Source organism: Xiphophorus hellerii, chromosome 5 (assembly GCF_003331165.1).
Source record: "Xiphophorus hellerii strain 12219 chromosome 5, Xiphophorus_hellerii-4.1, whole genome shotgun sequence".
Classification (NCBI taxonomy): Eukaryota; Metazoa; Chordata; class Actinopteri; order Cyprinodontiformes; family Poeciliidae; genus Xiphophorus; species Xiphophorus hellerii.
This window is the reverse complement of record NC_045676.1, coordinates 30059039-30082093: the sequence shown is the minus strand read 5'-3', so window position 1 is coordinate 30082093 and position 23055 is coordinate 30059039. Positions and strand designations below refer to the sequence as shown.

Sequence of the window (23055 nt, the reverse complement as noted above, 5' to 3'; positions counted from 1 at the left end):
ACTGTACGTCCTCTGCTTTGTCATCAAGTACCAGTCGCATGTGATGGTGATGGGAGAAAACAACAAACCTTGTGCAGTGCTGGTGCGACGACAGGTACAAGGAAACCATTATAGATGTAAGCCAGCAGCTGGTCTCTGATGGTGTGATGGGCGACCTGGAAACAACATCAAGAGAAACAGGGCCATTACTGAAATACTGTCCATCAGGTGGAACCACATGTTTGCAGGAAGAACAAAAACAGGAAATATCTTTTGATTCCCTGAACCAGGCTGTGTTCTTTAAAGGTGGCCTGTTGTACTTTAATGAATTACGGAAAAGAAATACCAAGATATTCATATATTTAACTTGTCCCTGTACCTTTTACCACACTTAACAGGTGAGTCAATCAGCAGCAGCTCTAATCCCCGAAACCAACATAAACCCCTTACCCTTGTGTGTGTGTGGGGGTGGGGGTGGGGGTGGGGGGGGGGGGGGGGGGGGGGGGGTGTATGTATGTATGTATGTATGTATATTTATATATATACAGTACAGACCAAAAGTTTAGACACAACTGTGTGTCCAAACTTTTGGTCTGTACTCAGTTCAGACCAAAAGTTTGGACACACTTTCTCATTGAATTCAATTGAATTCAAACCTTTGGTCTGTACTGTATATATCCTCTTTTTGGCACAAAATCATTATCAGATAATGAGATTTTACCAAGTCGGTTGTGCTATTTTAAGGTCCTTTCAGAATGTTTTAGGGCCTCCTAAAGCATTAAAATCCACTTTAAATCCAAATGAGCTTCTGCTGGCCATGCCCCCTACCAACTAAACATTCACGCTCACTTGTGAAAATGGCTGCAAACAGATGTGCAATTGTACAACCGCACATCTTTGAAAAGCAGTAGTGGAGCCTCCTGCACATCCAACAAAATTCCAGCAGGTTGTTTCTGGATGGTAAGTCAACAACAAAACATTTGTTTTTTTCTAACAACCAGCTGACCAAATGTGCTGGAACTCAGCTTGGGTTGCTAGGTAACAACACAGTCTGACTCAACAAGAGTACTGAATTTAAACGGCAGCTGGGGAGGTTTGAGAGGACCATTTGTGAGAGTCCCCTTGGTGGCTGTGACCTTGGCCCCACACAGATTTCACCCCACAGGCTCACCTGGATCACAGCGTTGCAGAATTCCAGCGAGTTGAGAAACTGGACCAGGGAAGGCATCCGGAGCCACTCCTCCTTGTGAAGGCAGTGCCACTCCTCGCTGGAAACCTCCAGCTTGGTGGGAAGGGATGAGTACAGCCCACTTAGTCCAGTGGCCAGCACCTGAGAGACGGCACACTGTGAGAACTGGGACCTTCAATCCCAGATGCATTCCATTCTTGGTTCCAGTTATGCAGTTTTTATCATCTACATAATACATAATACTGCCCCTTCAAGTCAATAATTCCTTAAAGGGGCAGTAATCTGAGTTTTCCAGGCACAGAGTGCCATTTTATAGCGTAATGATGTAACCATGTTACCTTCATTTGTTATAAAAATGCTGTATATATCAAATTTGATTTAAAAGAAATTTGACTTTGCAATTTTGCGTCATGAAGTTGGGCCTCCATCTCTTTAAAAATTTCTATTCTTTCTGAAACTCCGCCTTCAGAAAGTCATCACAACATGGCTCCTCTATTAACCTTTTAACAATGTTTTTACCAGCGTTTCGCTGAGAAAAAGCTTGAAAAAGCTTGCATAATGAGCTCAACAGAAGCTCAGTTCCACTAGGTGTTTGCTAATTGTTGCTGCCTAGTCTGAAGGAGCCAAGTGTGAGAATGACAGGGGGAGGGCTGCTCAGTGAGGTGGAAGCTCAGAAACTGCAGCTCTGAGGAGGAGCTTTGTCCTTGAAGGCGGCACAAGGTGCCCCCAGGAGGCCTATGTGTGTGTGTGTGTGTGTGTGTGTGTGTGTGTGTGTGCGGTGTGGGAGCCTCACCGGGCAGAAGAAGGTGTTCTGTGCGACGTGCTTGGCCACCCTCTCATCCTCGGCAGACAGCGACATGATGAGCAGCAGGGCGTCTCTGGCCTGCTGGCCTACGGGGCCCTCCCTGTGGATGAAGGGGATGAGGAGGGAGAAGATGAGGAAGTTGGTGGCCCCCTGGTCCTCGCTGGTGTGGAAAAACAGCTCCAGAATGAATGGGTCCTTCGCCAGAACGCAGCAGAGCTGGTGGAGCAGGAGCACCAGCTCTGCCTCCACTGCTGGCGCCGCCGCGCCCGAGCAGGACGACAACAGCATCATGAGGGGCCGCAGGACGGGCTTGTGATGCAGCAGCGGCTGGTGCGCCTGGCCCACCAGCATCTCGTACATCTTCAGCTGCTCCAGCTTCATGTCGTCGGTGAACTCCCTGCGGAGGCTCCACACGAACAGGCGCTCCATCACGTTCTCCATCACCACAAACTCCAGGATGGGCCCCATCGCGCCCCCTTGGCCGCTCTCCTCCTCCATCAGCAGGAAAAGCATGTGCTCCACGTAGTTCTGCACGGCGCTCGCCTCATCCACCGGGATGGGGCCGCAGCGGGGGGCCCCCGCCGCCCCGCCGCCGAGGCCGATTACCCCCAGCGTGGAGCTGCTGCGCAGAGGGTCATGCTTCTCCAGGATCTTCACAACCTGCAGGAAGGAACCCAGAAACATTCTGTTGGTGGGACTCTGAAGAACATTCCTGGCTGTTTTAGCGGCGTCTCAGTTTACACACACCAGCTGTTAAATGAAGAGACTTTGATTTAACCCAGGATGCTGATCTGTAGGTGGACTTCATCTTGACACTTCTTATGATCCTACAACTGGAAGAGGTGTGTTTTCCTTTCCCTCCATAAAAACATTATAAATGTGGTAGAAAATCTCTGAATAAAGGGAAGGAAGAAATTATGGCTGATCTGCTCTGATTTGGACACAGAAGGGTTACTTTATCTGAGTCTGTCTGTTCTACAATATTCACCTGAAGCATTAAGATGCTTGCAGATTTTCTACCATCTGTTTGAAACGTGTCCGCCAGGTGAAAATCAGGGGGTTAGGGTTAGGTTAAACTGGGTCAAAATGAGTGGAATACGGATGGAAACCAGTGAGAAATGGTGGAAACCGAGTAAAAGTGGGCCAAAAACGGGAAGATACAGGTGGAAACCAGTGAAAATGGGTGGAGAACATTTGGAAACAGGTGAAATCAGTTGAAAACAAGTGAAATCAGTTGAAAACAAGTGGAAAACTGATGGAAACTGGGTGGGAACTGGTGGAAACAGACTCATGCTGTACAAATAAAGTTAGCTCTGCGGCTCAGAAGAAAGCAGCTTTTGTTGCTGGCAGACCCTCCCATGTGTGTCCACTGGGTAGAAACCAGAGTCACAATAATGGGCCCAGTGTCCCCAGCTTGACACTGTTGCCATGACAATAACTGGTTCTGTTTGAGAGAACTGGGTGTAGCTAATGGAAGCTTAGGAAGAGTTTATCCTCCCAGCCGCAGTCTGATGGACATGATTGACCTGATGGACCTGATGGGTCTGATGGACCTCATGGGTCCCTGTCATTTGGATTTCGGGGCTCATCTTTGTGATGGCTCCTTTGTCCTGGCCTGTAAATCAGCCAGGCAGCATGAGTTAGTTTCTGTTTATTTGCTGAAAAGCAGGGATAAGGACTCAATTCTTATCGTTTTTAAACAAAAAAAGGTGAATGTATTGAACTTGTAATGTTGTAATGTCTTTTTTAAATGTTATTTTCTTCATCGCTGGCGGAGGAACGGTATGAAGTCTGACGGCTCTAGAGGAATTCGGTTTGTGGTCTTTGGCTCCATCAGAGCAGACACCAGTTCGGAATGTTGGAAACAAGGTTTAATATATTTTCACTCAAAATGTTAGTGGAAAAGTACAAATACAGTCCCATTGTGAACTTAGGACATGCGTTCTTATCCAGAAAACGTTTCTTTATCCAACTCATCTACTTCATCCCTACTTTATGAATCATTTTGACTCTTCTTCATCCCTCTTTCTAACATAATTTCATCCCTTTTTACTCCTCTTCATCCCTCTCTTTCTCCTCATCTCTCCTGTGTGACAGAGGTATCAGCAGACAGCGGCTCTGGGCTCATTAAGCAGCTCCGAGTTTTCACTGAGTCCCTGAACAAGTACTGCGAATGGGTGAGTTATGGGTGTTGGCACAACAGTACGAGTCACATGGTGCTGGTGTCAAATTCCTGAGTTCTGCCTGTTAACTGTGTGCAGCTTTGTAGTTCAGAGGTAAATGCTTCAAGAAATAGGTTTCATCTATCAAAGAGACTGGTTTTGACATTTTGAAAATAAATTTGCTTGATGGAAACATGCCAATTAAAAAAAACAAAAAACTCATTTGTTGATAAGAAGTTTTTGCAACTAGGATTAGGTGGGGGGGATGGGTTTTTGGCCATATTGAAATTGGTTTATTTTGCAAAACTGCAATGGAAACACTTTTTCACACCACGAGTCACATGATTGAGAACCGGATTTTGCAGTGGCGCAAATCATGAAGAAGACTATAGAAAGTAGTTGGAGGGCGCATCATGTTTTTTTGATATATTATCGCATGAACAAACTCATTCACTTGTGACTTTAATTGCATTTCTTAATTAAAGGAAATTGCAAAATTTTATTTTTTTCAACCTTAGTGGAATATTGACAAAGTTTTGTGTACATTTCGAATTTAAACATAGCTAGTGTCAAACATTTTGGAATCCACTCTTTAAATTTAGCCCTAAAGAACCCTAAAAAATCTAATGAAAAATTGGTATGGAAATGTTTTCTTTGACTTTCGTGATTTTATGTGTTTATATGTGCTTAACCTTTACAGAATGTTTTACATTATTGTTGTATGTCACTGATGTCTGGTTCCTTTCCCACAGTGGGAGGGAGTGACCAGTTTGATAAGGTTTAACATGAAGGAGAAAGATGAATCCAGACACAGCGCTGCTGTGAGACTGGAACAGAGACTGGAAATCCATCTGGAATAAAAGCCACAACATCAGGCTACATTTAACCGACAGCCAAACCCTAGAAAAGGAAGGTTCTGGCAGCAACAAAGAAAATGCAGACTTGGACTAAAATGAAAACACAGCTCTAGTCGGTGATGTTAGGAACCACACTTAGTTCCTATTGTACTTCTGTGTACCCCGACCCGTCACTCTCAGTCAGGACGGAGGGAGGAGGCCCAGTTCAGCTAAGAGTTAGCAGCCCTGCTGGTCCCACAGGGGTAAACATGGCGCTTTAGAGAGCCAAGAGCCAGAGACAAACTGCTGCACGCTGCCAAGATTCCAGCAGCCCTCACCACTGAGGTTTACTGAGGTCACTTTTTACTCTCAGGCTTGGAGGCGGCAGCTAAGCCTTTCAGAACGACTCTGAAAAACTGGCCGCGGTTTTTAAACGCCACGCTTCGAAGAGAACTGGACAGGACACAAGAAACTGCATTCAGCTACAGTATGTCAGTGTTTATTCTGTAGATTTCTTATTAAATACAAACTGTTATTGAGGGAAATATGACAGTTTTGATGATTAAATGAATATCATCATTTAATGATATTCATTGAATATCATTAAATATATATTAATATTATATTAATATTAATACATATGGCTGAAAGGTTCATTAGAAGCTTTCAGGCCTTTAGTAAAGCTTAAATTAAGATGAGCTATTCAGAGATTTTCTTTTTCATTCCCACATTTATTTCAGTAATGTACTGGTTCACTTCAACAAACCAGACCACCATCCAAATGTTAATTAAAAAAACTTTTATATTACTGTACTGTACTATATATTCATGACGAACAGAGTGATATAAATTATTTCTGCTCATTTTAATAGTAAAGAAGGGAAGCCAGAAAAACATTATTGCCAAAAAAAGATAGGTGTTCACACTGCGAAAGCCAAGCATATAAACGTAAACTTTAGTTGGAGGAAAAAGTACGGGAGAAAAATAACATTGTTGGAGCAATAAAAGGGGTTATTCCATTGTTGTACTCTACGTTTCTGAAAAAGAGAATTTTGTGTTCTTATTGATGTGTGAATAACTCACTCTATGTGTAATAAATTCACATAACATATTAATTTGTGTTTTTTTGTTGAATTACTGAGCTAAATTTATTTCTTTAAAACCGTGTAGTTTATGGAGATGCACCTGTAAGCCTCCTAAACCTTCTGGTGCCTTACCTGAGCCCAGTGGTTCTTGAATACAATCATGCACGTCTCTGGGTCCACCCCTTTCAACACCAGAGACTGCCCATCGTTGTTTCCATTGGCAACCACAGAGGCCATCATGGTCACCAGATCACGTGGGGTTAGTCATGTCACAAAGAGAAGATGCCTACTGGGAGCCTTCAGAGTCACGGGAAGGGAAGTAACGACAGAAAAACCTAGGGAATGTGGAAAAAGAAATCACAAATACCCATCATCACTCACAGAACCGCAACATCTTGGTTCATAAAACAGCAGAAATGCTGGAATGATATGACGATGTTGAGTCGGGCAGGCTGGCCCCCGTCTTAACCTCTGCCTGGCTGGGAAGCCTCTATGATAGGCATGCAGGAAGGAGAACAGTAACAGGCATAGAGACATGACGCAACAGAGGAGAGACAGAAATACATCGTCCCTGCTTTGCTGCTCCCTGGACTTTACACCGAGCTGTCAAACAGTTTTAGTAATACCTCAGAGGTCCAGAGCGGATTCCTGCAGGCCCTCTGACATCCTTTCATTACAGAGAAAATTTGACGTCAGACAGTAAACGGGCTCTGGCTTTAAAATCCTCTGGATGCAAGTAGCACGCTCACTGGGAGCCAAAGAAATGTGGACGAGCCCCCGTTTCTCCCCAAAAATGAGCTGATTTAAGTTAAGTTTATACAAGACTGTTGCCTGGAAATTGCTGGTATTTTCTGATATTGATTGGGAAAAAGTTCCACATTTAGACAGCGAGTCAGCTATAGTTATCATGCCAGTCCACTATACAGCACTGTGATTTTAGCATGTTGTCAAACAGCGTATGTGCTTTTGACTCTTAGCCCCTCACCTCAATTCCTGAGGTGAGGGGTTGACGTGTTTCCAATAACCATAAGATTGTGCAAATTGAAATTACAAAAATAAATTTACATCAGTTTTGAAAAAAATTATTTCTCAATGAAAAGATTTTGTTTGGGAAATACGATCAATGTGGTTAAAGTGTTTAAGCTAAGTGATTTAATCTAAAAATGTGCACTAAATAGGAACCAGGACACCAACCAGTTGATCATTTCCAGCCAGAATTAACCAAAATATTGTTGATCCTGACAAAGACTCTATAGTTGTGGTGCCTCTTCCAAAGGGACATTTGACCAAATATTGGCAGAGCATATATAGATATATATATTTGAGCTTGTGTATATAATTACAAACATTTTAGTAATTATTCCACTCTAAAAAGAGAACAGTTTACATAAATTGTTAAAAGGGACAAAACTTTCCTACTATGAGTGGAGGCAATTTCCTGACCACAACTATAGGCTGAAAGAAAATCCCCCAATGGGAGCCCGGCGGTAAACACTCGCTGTCCATGGAGCGGCGCGCACATGTGCAGCGGATCGACCGCAGGACACGCTGCAGCTGCACAAATTACAGCCTCTGGGTTCCAACCTTAAATTAGAAAGAAATCACAACTTATCCCTTTTCCGACACACTGACTTCACCGACTTCCCCAGAACTAGAGACAAATCCCATCATACACAGAAGTTACTGTAATAAGGTATAAACTTTTGCCATCTGCTTTCAGTTAGCGCGTGAGGCTCCGCCGGCTGGATCCTTGACAAGGAATGTAAGAGCTCTGAGGAGAGAGCGTGAACCACTGTGTGCCTCTTACCTCTCTGCGGCCATCTTTAGCAGGGACGCTCCGCTAGGCAGGCAAGGACCTCATCCTCGTCCTGTTGACATAGCAAAGAAATATGGAGATGTGTGAAGGAGAGGCGAGGCGTGATGGGAAATGATCTGACATGAGTAAGAGCTGCCTGGATGGAGATGGAGAGGAGGAGGTTATGGGGAGGGAGTGGTCAAAAAGTGAAAAACAGGTTGAGAGGAAGCCTACAGAGAAGGACAAAACACTGATGCAGCACATTCACATGTTTATAGTCCTACCAAAGGGGCAGTATTATGTGTTTTTCGCCACATAGAATCATTTTACAGCACAATCAAGTAATTATGTTGCCTTCGATTGTTATATAAATTATATAATCAAAGGTGATTTAAAAGAAATTTGAGCTCTTAATTTTAACGCCTTGAAATTGGGCCTCTGTCTCTTTAAGAAGCTCTCTTTCTTAAACTCAGGAAGTAATCACAACATTGTTCCTCTGTTAACCCTCTTCAACATGTTTTCGCCAGTGTTTCGGCAGCTACATTTCAATTGACCGTATAATTGAGCAATTTGACACTTTGAAAAGAAATTTGCGTAACGGAAACAGCAATTTTGAGAAAACTCTGATTTGTCGATAAAAGCTTTTGACACTGGGATGAGGTAAATTTTTTCTTTTTCTTTTTACTGAAATTTGTTCATATCACAAAACTGTAATGGAAACACTTTCACACATCACATGAGTCACATGATCAACAAAAAGATGTTTCCACTGGCGCAAACCACAAAGAAGACAACATAAAGTCGTTGGTTTTTTAGTGACTTATCGCACAAACAAACTTATTCACGTCTGATTTTAATTGCATTTCTAATTTAATGAAAAATGGCAATTGAGAAATTGTGGGGGTTTTACATTGGCGGAACATTGACAAAGTTTTGCGCACAATTGTAATGGGAACGCAGATACTGAGAAGCGGCTCATCTAATGAGCTCATTGCAGATGCACCCTGTTTTGTCACCAGATGTTTGCGGATTGCTGCTGGCTAGTTTGAAGGAGCTGAGTGGGGGAGTCGTGGGGGACAAGTGCTCTGTAAGACGTTAGCTCGGCAGTTTGGAAGCTGGAGCTCCAAAGATCGGCTTCGTCCTCGTGCAATGTTCACATACGCGTTTAGCACAACTGAACGGTTGCCATGGGAGATTGAATGATTTCTCAAACAAGCATGAAAGAATCAAGGCAACACTCCAGGTATGTTTTTGATGAGGGAATAACATTAGAACACAATGCAAAGCTCAAAGAAAATTATGTGACCAGTCTGCTTAATGTTGACATCCTTATCAGATAACTTGGAGCCCAACTCCTTCAGAATGTTACACCCATCCTTTCCAGCACCAAATCTACATAAACCGGTTTCCTTCATGATGTTGCTCCTTCTGAGTGCAAAAAAAAAAAAAAAAAAACTTCTTGATTTTCTTGGAAAGTTTCCTGTGCTGGCTGAGGGTGTGGGGTTGTGCAAACAGAGAGTGAGAGTGAGACAGATGGAGGGAGGAGGTGCTGCATGTGTGTGTGTGCTAGTGGTTACGACTCACCCCTTCAAGAGCTGCTTTTTATGTCTTGCTAGGGACCAAACTCACAGGTTTTCTCCACCTAAGCAGCATCACCTCTCAAAATCACCAAAGGCTCCATTTACTGGATGAGCAGTTTTGTTTAAATACACAGAACTGTTTGGCTTAAAATAGCACTAGGAACAGTCTCAGAGAAGGATAACAAACACACATCAGCTGTTCTTGTTTGCACTTTGTCATCTAACCTTCTGCCATCTGGGAAATCAGAAATATTGTACAGTAGAACTGCGCCACCGCCCAAAAGTACCAAGAAACTGCTGTAAACAGCAGGGACGGGACCTGATTTATGTTGTGAAATCTTTGGGCATATGTTCAAATATGAATTCAGGTTTTTGTTTCCTAGCTTAGTTTAACCCCCACTCAGCTGCTTTTTAGGCAACAAAAGCCTTGTAACAACTCAGATGTGCTCCGTTTGTTCCAGAGAGTTTCTCCTTTCAGCAGCCAGCCGGGCTGAAAGCTGGCTGCACCTCAGCTGAAACCGAGCAAAGCTTTCACAACTCCTCACACATTCTGACCATTTTTCATCAACTCAAGTTTCTGTTACCTAAGGGGGAAAAACTAATCATATCACCAGTGCCTTGACTTGTATTTAAAAGAGAACGATGTTTCATAGGGGGTAGGCATTTGTTGTACCCTTTATCATTTGTCGTGATTTCTTATGATAAGAATTTGCTGTCACGATGGATTTTTATTAATCATGGTTAAACATCCCCAAAACCTCTCCCTATTGTGAGGATTCATAGTTTGACTTTTCTACACTGTTTGTTCAATGAGAGCGTCAATAAATACCAATAAAATGGAAAATACAGTTACCGTATGCAGCTTAGTGTGATACTGATCACACTTCTTTATGTGAATTGTGTCCTAAAGAAGCACATTACATTTGGGAATGTTTTTCAAGACCCTTTTTTGTGTTTGTGGGGCTATAATTACTGTGACACACAGTCAGTTACCTAAAAAGAAGTAGTAAATAGTTCTTAAAATCACTTTTATTGTTATTGCAATATTACCACAAAATATGATAAAACTCGGAATAAAAAGTCCCAATCGCCCACTCCTACTATGCCACCTCATATGGTATCACAGATTGTCTTCCGTTTTTACATGTAATCCCAGATGCGGTGCTTTTCCACCCTAGTTTCATGTTGAACCCAAATCTTGCAGGAGCATAGTTCAGTATCGAAAGTACAGTACTGTTTGTGACTGTAGGGAACTAAAACGTGTCTTGTTCGCTCACCCAAATCAGCCTGATTCCTAAACACCAAGGCGAGACAAACTTGATAAACTCGTCCAGCCTTGTTGATCACAGTTTTGACTGTGACAGTGTGAAAACATTTAGGCAAATTGCTTTTTTTCTTGTAGCCATTACTTCACTCATAAATTTCAACACATATCTGCCTCTATCTGATTGCATTTTCTCCAGTCTTAGCCATTTCAGAGTAGCTATGAGCTATAGGCTCTCTTAACTGGTTTAAGTTTACCAAAGGACAAGAGCAATATGGGACAATGAGTGTAGAACAGATAGAAACTACCTTTGGATTAGATATTTTCTTTTATATTTATGATCTAGATTTAAATAAATTGTTTTTCATCTGAAGATGAATGAGGATGAGGATCAGTGCCTCCAAATCCGAGGCCATGGTCTTGAGCCGGAAAAGGGTAGAGTACCTTCTCCGGGTCGGGGGGGGTGTCCTGCCCCAAGTGGAGGAGTTCAAGTATCTCAGGATCTTGTTCACGGAGGGGAGCGGGAGATCGACAGGCGGATTGGCGCAGCGTCTGCCGTCAAGCAGGCGCTGTACCGGTGTGTCGTGGTGAAGAGAGAGCTGAGCCAAAAAGCGAAGCTCTCGATTTACCGGTCGGTCTACGTTCCCACCCTCATCTATGGTCATGAGCTTTGGGTCATGACCGAAAGAACGAGATCGCGGATACAAGCGGCCGAAATGGGTTTTCTCCGTAGGGTGGCTGGGCTCTCCCTTAGAGATAGGGTGAGAAGCTCAGTCATCCGGGAGGGACTCAGAGTAGAGCCGCTGCTCCTTCACATCGAGAGGAGCCAGTTGAGGTGGCTCGGGCATCTGGTCAGGATGCCTCCTGGACGCCTCCCTGGTGAGGTGTTCCGGGCACATCCCACCGGGAGGAGGCCCCGGGGAAGACCCAGGACACGCTGGAGGGACTATGTCTCTCGGCTGGCCTGGGAACGCCTCGGGATTCCCCCGGAAGAGCTGGGAGAAGTGGCCGGGGAGAGGGAAGTCTGGGCCTCCCTTCTGAAGCTGCTACCCCCGCGACCCGACCCCGGATAAGCGGAAGAAGATGGATGGATGGATGGATGCATCTGAAGAACTGCACCCAAATTTCTTTACACTATGTTTTATTTTTACAATAAGAATAAAGAGTCTATTCTTTTCAGATAATTTGATCAACTTTTTAAAAACTTTATATGCATTAAAGATGCTAGGTTTACATTTATTTGTAGAGAAGTTGATAACAGTGTATTGGATTGTAACACTGGGGATTTCCAGAGAAACAATGTTTAGTTCTTTTTCCAAATTTAAAATGCTACAGAAGAAAAAAATGTGTGCAGAACTCTTTTTGTTATTCCAACAGCTGGCGTTATCAGCATAATCCTTCCAGCTGCTACACTATAGGATCAAACGGATTGTCTTTTTTAATACGACTCAGCTGCTGGTGAGGAGTAATTGCTACTTTCCATCAAGGTGTGAAATTAAATAGTAAACAAATTTTAAAATTTGTCAACAAAATAGGATTTTCTTACTTCCAACAAAACCTTAAATGTACCAAAATGTGAAGGGATGCAGTGAAAGAATGAAACCTGGCACTGCTTTCACACATGGTGACATCACTCACACCGTCTGCTGCTTTTCTCTGTGTAATGTTTCTACTAACAAAAAATCAATATTCCCATTAACTCGAAATGAGCTCATTACAAGCAGACAGACGGTCGTAACAGGTAATCAGGTTTTTACCAAAATATATCGCCCTCCCGCCCTAAACTAAACCCCACACAGAGGCTGCTCCAGGTCCCACACAGTGGGAACTCTATTCCTGGTGGGATTGCATAATGAGTAGCACTCACTGACATGAGATCAGCTTTGAAAGGATTAGAAGAGCAGATAAAAAGAAAATCGAGATTGATGTCAAGTAAACATTGTGAAATGAAAGAAAGCTCACCTGGAAGGCTTTTATCTCTTTCTGTTTCCCTGATCAGGTTTCTGGCTTTGTCTGTCAGCCCAAACGGTTTCATAAAGGTGTGGTGAGGACAAATAGCTGAAGGGCAGGGCACACCCTTTTCTCATGAAGATACATGAGCTTTCATGTTAAGCAAGAAAGCTTTAACCTCACAGATGACGAGATGAACCTCACACAAACATTTTATGTCATAGTTTGAAATCTTTTTCTTTACCTGTGAAAACAACCTGTCCGGACAACGTCTCATGGGTTTAATGTTTTTTTGTTTTGGTTTGGGTTTTTTTTTTACCAAATGTGACCAATGTCCAACTTCTTCTGAACGGCACTATTCTAGTAGTGTCACCCTCCAAAAAATCCGATCTGTGCCACTTAAAAATGTGAAACTAATTTGGACACGTAACTAATAGGCTTCAAAGGGTCTGCAGTATAAACTGTCATATTGCATCTTATCAGACTTTTACGTCATTGATGTAATACATGCATCGTAATTCTGCACCGGTAAATCTGGATGCATTAATGGCTGAAAATTGAAATTCTGAAAGAAGTCTGTCAGTGAAGCATATCACATCACAATGCCACCACTCTTGGTTCTGACTACACATCCAGACACTACACAAGCTGCAGTCAGTGCTAAACAAAAAGTCATTGCTGTTAGTTGTGGTTTCTTTTTATTAGCTTCCTTTGTCTTGTTATGATCCTGTGACAATACTGTCAGCTCCCATTACTCTGCAACTTTAAAATCCATCAAAGACACCAAAAGGCCAATGGTGTCACTTTCAAGCAACTGACACCAGAGTCACCATCATGTTGGTTAGTAGGCCATGCTTTCTGCTGGGAAACACGTTAATCTGATCTACACATAAGCGAACAAAATCTTTCCTAAGTGGACTGTCTGGAATTCTAAAAATACGGGTCTCATCTGGTCATAGACCTACAAGAAATGGGAAGGACACATACAGTACATCTTCCAGTTCCTTGGCTGAGGTTGCTGTTGGCAGGTGGAAAATTTACCAGTGACCATAGCAACCGTAAGGACAAACATGTCCTTTAAACAGATAGCAGCTGCTGAAATATTCAGGGTCTAGGTGGAGCTGAGAGAACAGAGGGAGTGAAGCCTCTGTGTTTACAGAACCCAGCAGGAAGGAAATGGTTCTGATCTCTGCTGCCTTCAGTGTGCAGGGCGCTGACCCCATGACCCTACATTTACCTTTTGAATTGTTCTTATTAATATTTTATCAAAAGCTCTTTTTGTTTACGTTGCAGTAGCAAATAATAAAAATGGTGCAGGAAAGACTTCCACATGTTAAGTTTTTTTTTTTTTAAATCTGCCAGTGTCTCTAAACTTAAGACTGTTTAACCGGTTGCAAAACACAGAACTACTGAGAGGCATGGATTCAAATTTCTACCATTAGGTCTGATTTAAAACAGAAATATTTTTTTAAAAATGTACTATCACAACATTCAATTCAACATGGAAAAAACAGAACTGCAGTGAATTATTTAGAAAATTAATACCAAACCAAAACAAATGAATTTATGTACAAAATAGTTGTTGTAGAAATCTCAAAACCTGTTAGTGTTGAATTTCTGAATGAACCAAACAGGAAGTTCTTCCATTTCCAAGAACTCTGTGTGTCTTTGTATTGCCTCTATTGATGCCTGTTAATCTGGTGTTCAAACTGTTCCAACCATAACCTTGCAACATATTAAATAAGGTCTCATTTCCTTAATTTGAATCGGACAATTTGCAAGATTGTGTGGAAAAATGCTTGTTAAATCTGTATTTAAGACTCTTTGGCAGAGTAGATAATAAAGTCTAGAACAAATATTAGCTGTGTTTCCATTGACCAAAATATATCGCGCTTTCTCACTCTTAATGTAATTGCACAAATTGGAATTACGAAAATAAATTTGCTTAATGGAAACGCTGAAAAATTCATCAAGTCAACGAGTCTTGGGTCTTTCATTCAAAACAACATTTTGATTTAGGCTTCAATAAAAGCATAAAAAATATTACATGACTTTCTCTTCCAAATGTGTCCCTGGCTCTTTAACAACACTGCAGGCTGAATCCACCTTGGAAGATAATAGTGTTATATGAGCAGTTAGTGCTGCTCCAGGCTAACTGCTGTCTTTATTACCGAATGGGTTCCATATTGCTCACTTTTACCAACAAGTCCAAACATAAACTCAGGCAAACACCCATGTTTTAACACACAGAACAGAGGAAGTTCATGAGACACATCACTAAAGACAAAAGTGTTTGGTTTGAAGGAGAAATGCACCATATCAGAAACCAAGGCATAAATTATGTAAAAGGTAACCAAGGGCAACAACAGCAGAGAAGAAACTTCTGATATAATCCACCATTGAAAGTTTGAGAAGCTCTGATTGGAGACGGCAAACTGCTTCTTGCAAATCACAAATGCTGTCATGTCATCCCTAACCTGGGCGTGCACAAGCCTGTGGGTGTATATGCGCACGTGGGCGTGTGTGTGGGGGGGAGGGCGTGTGTGTGTGTAGAAGCTTGTATTTGATACAATGTAAGGACCACTTTCCTAATACATACCATGTTGTGGGGACTGCCTGCATAAGAAGAAATGCCGTTTTTGATTTGGGGGTAAGATTTAGGACAAAGGTGTGAATTGATTTTAAGTTATGTTTAGGGTAAGGGTCAGAGTTAGGATATAGGAATGAATGAAAAATGTTTTGGTGTGGCCATCACAAACACTCATCTGAGTCCTCTGGAGAAGTTGTGAGAAGATCTGAAAAGGTGTGTGTGAGTGAGGCGGCCAACAAAATGGACTCTTGAGGAAGGAAACCCAAAAGGTTTGGCCCAAATAATAATAATAATTTTAAATAATACAGTTTAAAATACTGTCATGACCAAATGTATGTAAGCTATTGAATTCAAGGAATATTACAAAAAAAATCTCTACAAAATGAATCTGGCATTTAGCAAATAGAACTAATTCTAACTAAGCTAAAATAAGAAAAGTGTGGTTTGAGTTAACTTCAGACAGTGACAAAAAATATCTTGGTGTTTATTTTACACAGAGTATGTAAATATCTGGTATGTGTGCAGAGTTTGGTGTCAGATTCACTCCTTCACCTGCAGCATTAGAACCTGACAGAGGCTGAATGTGTTTGGCTCGTAGTTCCTCTTAATCAGGAGGGCATGGGAACAAATTCCACTCAGAAATATTTTGTGCTTGTAAATCAGACTGGGTGGCTGTTAATTGGGTGTTGTAATCTTGTAAAATAAAAAGGTTGAGAATGTCTGCTTTGTGCTTTCAAAGAAAAAGATTTATGCCATTTATGTGTTTAAGAAAAATGCTAAAAAAGATGAAATTATCAGACATTTTATTAATCATAATTATACAGAAGAGGATTAGGGCTTTTTACTTCTTCCACAATTCCAACCCCTTTTCTCTTAATTCTGACTTTCTTTTCCTCAGAATTGACTTTTTTTCATAATTTTAACTTTTTGTCACAATTCTCACTTTACACAGAATTCTGACTTTTGATCTCAGAAGATTAAAGTCAGAATTCTGAATTTGGAGGAAAAAAGTCTGAACTCTTTTTTGTTTTTAAGTGATCATATAATTCTCAATCATATAATTATTAATAGTTACATTAGCCAAACATTGTTCCATCCATCCATTTTCTAACACCCTTGTCCCTAGTGGGGTCAGGAGGGCTGCTGGTGCTTATCTCCAGCGAACGTTTCGGGCGAGAGGCGCGGTAAACCCTGGACAGGTCGCCAGTCCATCGCAGAGCCCAACTTTGTTGCACAACGTTATTTTTCCTCCTGTAACTTTTAAGCTTAATATAATCCAAAGATTCATTTCCTGACCATCAAAGATTTTATAATTTAAAGTCCTGAGAATTTCTATGATGCATCTGCAGCTTTTAGATATTTAGATGCACACTGGATCAAGCATCAGCAGCTCAACGAATGTGATTACTAAACTCAAAGAAGACCTATTAGGGTCATTGTAGGTTTAAAAAAAAGAAGTAAATTTATAACTCTAATTTGAGTTAGATTAAACTCAAATTTTCAAAACCAAACAGGGATATTTCTGAGATTCAAAAGTCGAAAATCTTTCACTATTGAAATTTCCAGCGTGTTTTTTTTTTAAAAAAAACTTCTGAGATTAATCTTCAGAATTTCTGAGTTTTCCAGTTGAAATTCGCTCCTTTCTTTCTCTCTACATTTGTTCCTAATACGCCGTCATACAGAAGCGCTTCATTGACATCATGCCTCGTTTTGAACAACAGCTCCATTCTCTGAGCGTCTGGTGTCAAACCGCCACAGTGCTGGCCGCTGACATCATTCCCACTGCACTTTCATGTTGCCTTGGCGAGGCTGCAGTCTGTAATGGTACAATACAATGACCCACTGTCAGCGATAAGGTGTGTTTTTGTGTGCAGGTATATCCTATCTCTGCTCCTGCTGCTTCCTTTGTGTCTCGTTTGCATCGCCCCTCCTGCTGATAACGCAGCCCTGTTTGCATGTGGAAAGCAGAGAATACCAAGCATTACTCTCTTTATCTGGGAGATGAAAGCAATAAGAAGCTGATTTTTCTGGGGTTTGATGCCAAACCAAGCAAACATTGCAGCTTTTTAAAGGTTATAACACAGGATAAAAATATTCCTAAATGTTTTGATTCACCAAATCAATATCAGACAAACATAACCTGGATAAATACAAACTTGAGTTTTAAAATGATTTCATTCACAAAAGAAAAAAAGATAACTAAATCAACCTGTAAAATGCTACAGAGAAGTCCATAAGGCTTTCAGACTCCAGAACCACAAACAGAGCCGTTAACCACAACTGAACCAAACCTAGAAAAACCACTTACTACACTCCTCCAGGTGTTCAGAACTTTTTTCTTACATCTGGTAAAAAACGAACAGGATTTTACACAAAGGTGGCAGTGTGATGGAGGATTCAGAACATTTACACTTATTAATTGCAGAAAATCCTGAAGGACTTCAGACATCTATTTCTGTTATAACGTTATGTAAAGCTCAAAAAAGAGGATTTTACAAAATAACGCCGCTTTAAAGACCCTTCAGAATCAGTCTGGAAGGACCTACGATCATGTGAGCTTTAACTTGTTGATCCTGAAGCTGACCTTCGTCAGAGAGATCAGCTGAACAGAGCCGTGCCAGCCATTCTGATCCATTAATACGAAGGAATTGGTTGAAAGTCAGCCTGAACTCCTGAGATTCAGCCAAATCCAGCTTCTAAAGCAGGGCCAGTGTTGGTAAAGTGGGCGACAAAGTTCGAGCTAATCCCAAACATGGGACAAAGCTAGGCCTTTTTCAGGGCTTCACACACACACCCCAGCACCTGTCATCTGACAAATTTTATCATATTTTGTCATATTTCATGTACAAATCAAGGCATAAACTTAGAGGGATTAACAAGCTAAATAATTTTTTATTTACTTTACAAATAATATGAAGTGCATATATTTCATACCTCCAGATGAAATATATCTGGAGGGATATATGCTACACTTTGAAGTGTACCAGGTGCACATACTGTATTTTTGGGGTTTACATAGATGTATTGTCCAATTTTCCCCACAGTAAACTGAGATAAAAACAAATGCATTCCATGTTTTTTTAGATTTTTATTTGTAAAGCGTTGTGAGAAACCATCATTTCTGCAATTCTGCACTACTTTCTGTTGGTTGCACACATAATGTCGGGATCCCAACAAATCTGGATTTTAGTTTTGTTCATTTGCTTCAGCTCATCTTATTGTGATCAGATTAGCCTCGCTTCTGTTTTAGTTCAGTCCTCTTAATTATTGTAGTTTTATGTTTATCAGACTTGTTTTCATACCTCCTCTGTTAGTGCTTAATCCTCCTTGCTCCCATGTTTTCTCTCTCTCTAGATGCGTTTCCATTAACCGTAAAAAGGGCGCAAATTGGATTTACAGAAGTAAATTTGCTTATGAAAATTTAGTGGAAACAGGGAAATTAAAAAAAACTTTTGTGCTCGAATGAGGTGGTTTTTCAACTGTCGAAATTTGCAAAACTTCGATGGAAACAGTTTTTTCACATCACACAACGACCAGATGTTACTGCTGGTGGAAAAGGTGAAGAAGACGACAGGAAGTGGTAGGAGGACGATGACACGGCATGTAGCCACTCATCGCATGAACAAACTTATTCACGTGTGATTTTAATAGCATTTCTTATTTAATGGAAACACTTCAATAGCGAAATTGTGTTTTTTCAACATTAACGGAATATCAACAAAGTTCTACGCATCTCTCCCTCTCTCCTTCTTTCTCTCTCTCTCAAATAATTCACATACTCTCGCCGCCTCAACCTGTCTGCATTCCGGTTCATACACCACCTAACACCATGACACATAAAGTCTCAATGGAAAACAGTTTAAAGCTGCTAGTTGTAAAAAAAAAAAAAAAAGAAGAAATCATGTAAATATTTTTTAATAAAACTGCCTTTCCAGGCTTTTATTGTCTCATTCATAAAACAGGAACACAAAACGGCCAAACTGAAGCAAATAAATTCCAGCTCCTAACTTGTGACCAGAAGGAGAACATTGAATCAAATTTGTGTGAGGCGTTTTTATCAGACAAATAGAGCTTCTTTATGTGAACTTCCATTCCTAAAAATGACATGATGATTGATCTGCTACGCATTCCTCTCATTCCTCCAATTTGATCAAGTTTGCATTGTCCGAACTGGATGACAGACAACAGGCAGACAGACCAACTGTGAACGGCAGACATCAGGCTGGGATGGAGATTTCTTAACAGAAGTGTTCCGATATTGTGTTGGAACAAGTTAAACAGAAAAGATACTGCAGAGTAAAGTTAACATGTTCCTAGACCTGGCTCAATAAGCAATAAATCAGTTAATCGAATGATCAATTTAAAGCAGCTCAATAATTTACATTTGCATGATTTGTTGTTTTTCTTTTCTCCTTCTTTCTATCAAAAACTGGAAGACAAAAGCCTTAATTCTGATGCTTTGCTGACAACGAGCCCTTTTTAAAATTTTGTTTACAGAGGCTTCAAAATTCATCTCATCTGTCGTTTTGTTTATTTATTTATATGTTTTTATTTCTTCAAGTTCCAGTATTAAATGTTCATAAGAATTTAAAGTTCTTTGATCTTTGAGAATGTGTTCTTGCATTATTATGACATTACTTGATTGCTATGCCATTATTACTTGAAAATGGTCTCAAAACAACAATATTATTGTTTATTGTAGTAACTTCTGAAACATTTTTGATCTTTGAGATCATATGCCATGATTATATTAGTTAAAAATGGTCTTACAATGACAATACTATGATTCATCGCAATAACTTCTGGGGCAATTTATTGTCCAGCAAAATTAGTTATTAGTTATTGTGACAGCCATGGTGTGTGCGTGCGGGTGTGTGTGTGTGTGTGGGGGGGGGGGGGGGGGGGGGGGTGCAGATGTCTAATGTAAATGTTTGTAGAGACCAACTGTTTTGTTTTTTGTTGTTGTTGTTGATATGAATTGATCCAAGTTTGACATTTAGAACATGGAGCAACAAAGAATTTTTTTACTTCTTGTTGGTGTAACCATGATCCAAACTCCACTTGGTTATTTAGATAATACGTGAATTATCTCCATGGTAACTCTATGCCATGAGAAGGCTGTGAGGTGTGGCTGACAGCTTTGCTTTCATGAGGAAACGTTGTGGGCTCTCGCTCACCAGAGACCGTCAAAACTCAGAGGGAAGCGTAAAATGAGTGATCGCTCCCTACAGCGTCTCCTGATCAGCTTGCTGATTGTCCAGACGGTCGCTACCGACAACAAACAGCGAATAGGAAACCCCCCCCTCTGATCGCACCACAGCTGATTTCCTGTAACCAGCAGGACTGCAAACAAATTTACTCTCCAACGCTCATATTCTCTCTGATAATTCAGTCACTAATTAAGCTAATCAAGTCTGACCTTGGAGTATGAAAACTGCGCACGTTTTCTCTTGACCACAAAAAGAAACAATAAAGGAAAAGATAAACATGTCAGTGTAATAAATGCTGACCAGACATACAGTCGTACTCAATAATCCAATCAGGCTCCCTTGTCCGATTAAAATAACCTTAAAAATTAACAACCTTTAATCAGGTATTAAATATGCATTTTATTAAACCCACATTCCTGTATTAAAATGATTGTTCTAATGTTTAATGTAACGTTTTAATCTTAAATGTCATGTTTTCTTCAGCTGGAAGCAGAAAATTATCATAATTCGCCATGTGGAATTAATCTACATCATGATTTTCACTGAGTTATTAAAATGAATGAACTTTTTATTAATATTCTAATTTACTGAATGCTTTTCACAGTGCTGCAAAAAGTATTCTGCATGTGAAAATGTTAGGTAGAAATCCCAACAGTGCTTCTCTTTGAAGGAAGAACATGACCTCTCGGAACGAAACTAACGACGAAGCTACATAAGCTCATATATGATATGAGTTCAAAGATGTAATCTTGTATACATATACACAAAACAAGACTTATTAATCTAAAAGGCTTTGTTTCAGACTCAAAGTTGCTGTGTCTAGAAGACTATAAGTTAGTCTTTTAGTTACGAAAAGAAACTATAAACAACATTTTGTCCCAAAGATGGATTCAATGTGTCGTCGTTTCTTGCCCTTAATAAAAGCCTGTGCCACTTTTGGGCAAAAAAAGCAAGAAATAATCAAACGGATGTCTTTTTTAAAGCATTTTAACAATGTTCATTTTACTCAAACATTTATCTACAAAGAGTAAAAATCAGAGAAACTGATCATTTTAAGTGGTCTCTTAATCCAGAGCTACATGTAAAAAATATATTTTTTTAGAAATGTTGCATACTGCATCTTTAAGTATCTGGCTAATTCTATTAAAAACATTTTTAAATAATAAATGCACTTTATAATTTAAAGTGCACTTTGAAGTGCACTTTAAATTATAAATAATAATTTTAGAGATGATACATTTTCTGTATAAAACTACAGAAATACAAACTCACACCTAGTCAGAACCTGTAGATAAACAAGAAACCTGAACAACACACTAATAATGCATCCACTGCCGAAAACAGGTGATCGTGAAACACACACGCGCGCGCGCGCGCACACCCCCCCCCACACACACACAGCAATGGCTCCATGGCCAGCCATTAAAGATTGATAACGCTTGCAGGTAACCCAACACCTGCAGCACCGTGTCTCCCTGAGCTCCTCCTAACAGCTCAGTCACAACACGCTGCTCCTCATCTCTTTGCCATAATCTTGGCTGTGATGTTTTCTTATACACATTTATACATCTTATAAAAATGCACAACACGGCTGCGCTCTAGAAACGCGTCGTTGCGTGACGCAGGGACTGCTCGGTTTATTGGCTGCCAAAGTGAATGTAACTCCATCTGCCTGGCCCCGATAAGTCTCCATGTTTCCAACCAGGAGCCAAACAGGAACCAGAGGTTTTCACTTCTGTAACTTTCTAAACATGTAACACAAGTCGGGTTTTGTGTGTGTTAGTATTATGCTGGATATTCCCCAAACAGCAAGCCCAACGCAACACCAGCAGCGCCAGTTTGGAGAGTTCCCACCTCTCCACCCAACCCGCACCCGTCAGTCACGGAGTCCGCAACTGTCCCGAGAAAACGAGAACAGGTGTGTCCGTCAGGTCTGAAGTTAGCGTACGAGTTAAACTGGGTGAGGAGGAGGACAGTTTGCTCCTTTCTTACCGTCTTCAGACGCTGTGAACGGCGTCGCCCCGTGGCGCCTTTCTATAAACAGAGACCCTCTCAGCGCGTCTTCTGGAGATTAAATATCCGTGTTTTATTCCACGTCCCGCCGCACGCGGGGGGCCACTTCACTAATAGCAACCAACACACAGGGAAGCTCCTTAGAGCGCGCGCGCCGTACGTGAAACCCCCAGTAAATCCTTTATGCGGAGGCTCCTCCCACCCGCAGACCCAGTTCCACCTCAGATGGAGCGCTTCTGGTTTCACAACCAGCCTCACGACACCGACAAATCCACTGGATCCAGACTACAGCTGGTTATCCGGAGAAATTTGACTCATTTTACACTACAATGCTTGCATTAATTGAGATAAAGCTCAAACATGACGCAAGAAAATATTGGAGCGTAAAACAAAAAAAATCATGTTTTTGATGCTGTGAGTTTTTGGTGTGAGAACTTTAATAATGAGTCAGATCCTCATCTTCCTAAAATGATAGTGTAGATAATTTCTTGCCAGAATTGTATTTGTTTTTATTTTTGCCTAAATAGTCTTTTGGTAATGAAAAGGAGGAGGTTGTTTTTCTCTCCAAAATCACTTTTGGCAAAAAAAAAAATGACT

The 23055-nt window shown here is 41.0% G+C and overlaps 1 protein-coding gene across 2 annotated transcripts in view; it reads right to left on the bottom strand.

The window, feature by feature from the left end:
• fhip1aa (FHF complex subunit HOOK interacting protein 1Aa) overlaps positions 1 to 22651 on the bottom strand; it is a 31539-nt gene extending 8888 nt beyond the window's left edge. The window contains exons 1-6 of one of the 2 annotated variants that reach the window (XM_032562524.1): positions 22438 to 22651; positions 7864 to 7924; positions 6189 to 6391; positions 1962 to 2633; positions 1151 to 1309; positions 69 to 155 (exon numbers count right to left, since the gene is read on the bottom strand). In XM_032562524.1, coding sequence (XP_032418415.1) covers positions 69 to 155; positions 1151 to 1309; positions 1962 to 2633; positions 6189 to 6296 — 1026 coding nt within the window. In that variant the 5' untranslated portion in view covers positions 6297 to 6391; positions 7864 to 7924; positions 22438 to 22651. Of the gene's footprint in view, positions 1 to 68; positions 156 to 1150; positions 1310 to 1961; positions 2634 to 6188; positions 6392 to 7863; positions 7925 to 12657; positions 12733 to 22437 lie in introns of those variants that run through there. The other variant, XM_032562525.1, reaches the window with a different exon arrangement.
• Between the last annotated feature and the right edge of the window lie 404 nt (positions 22652 to 23055).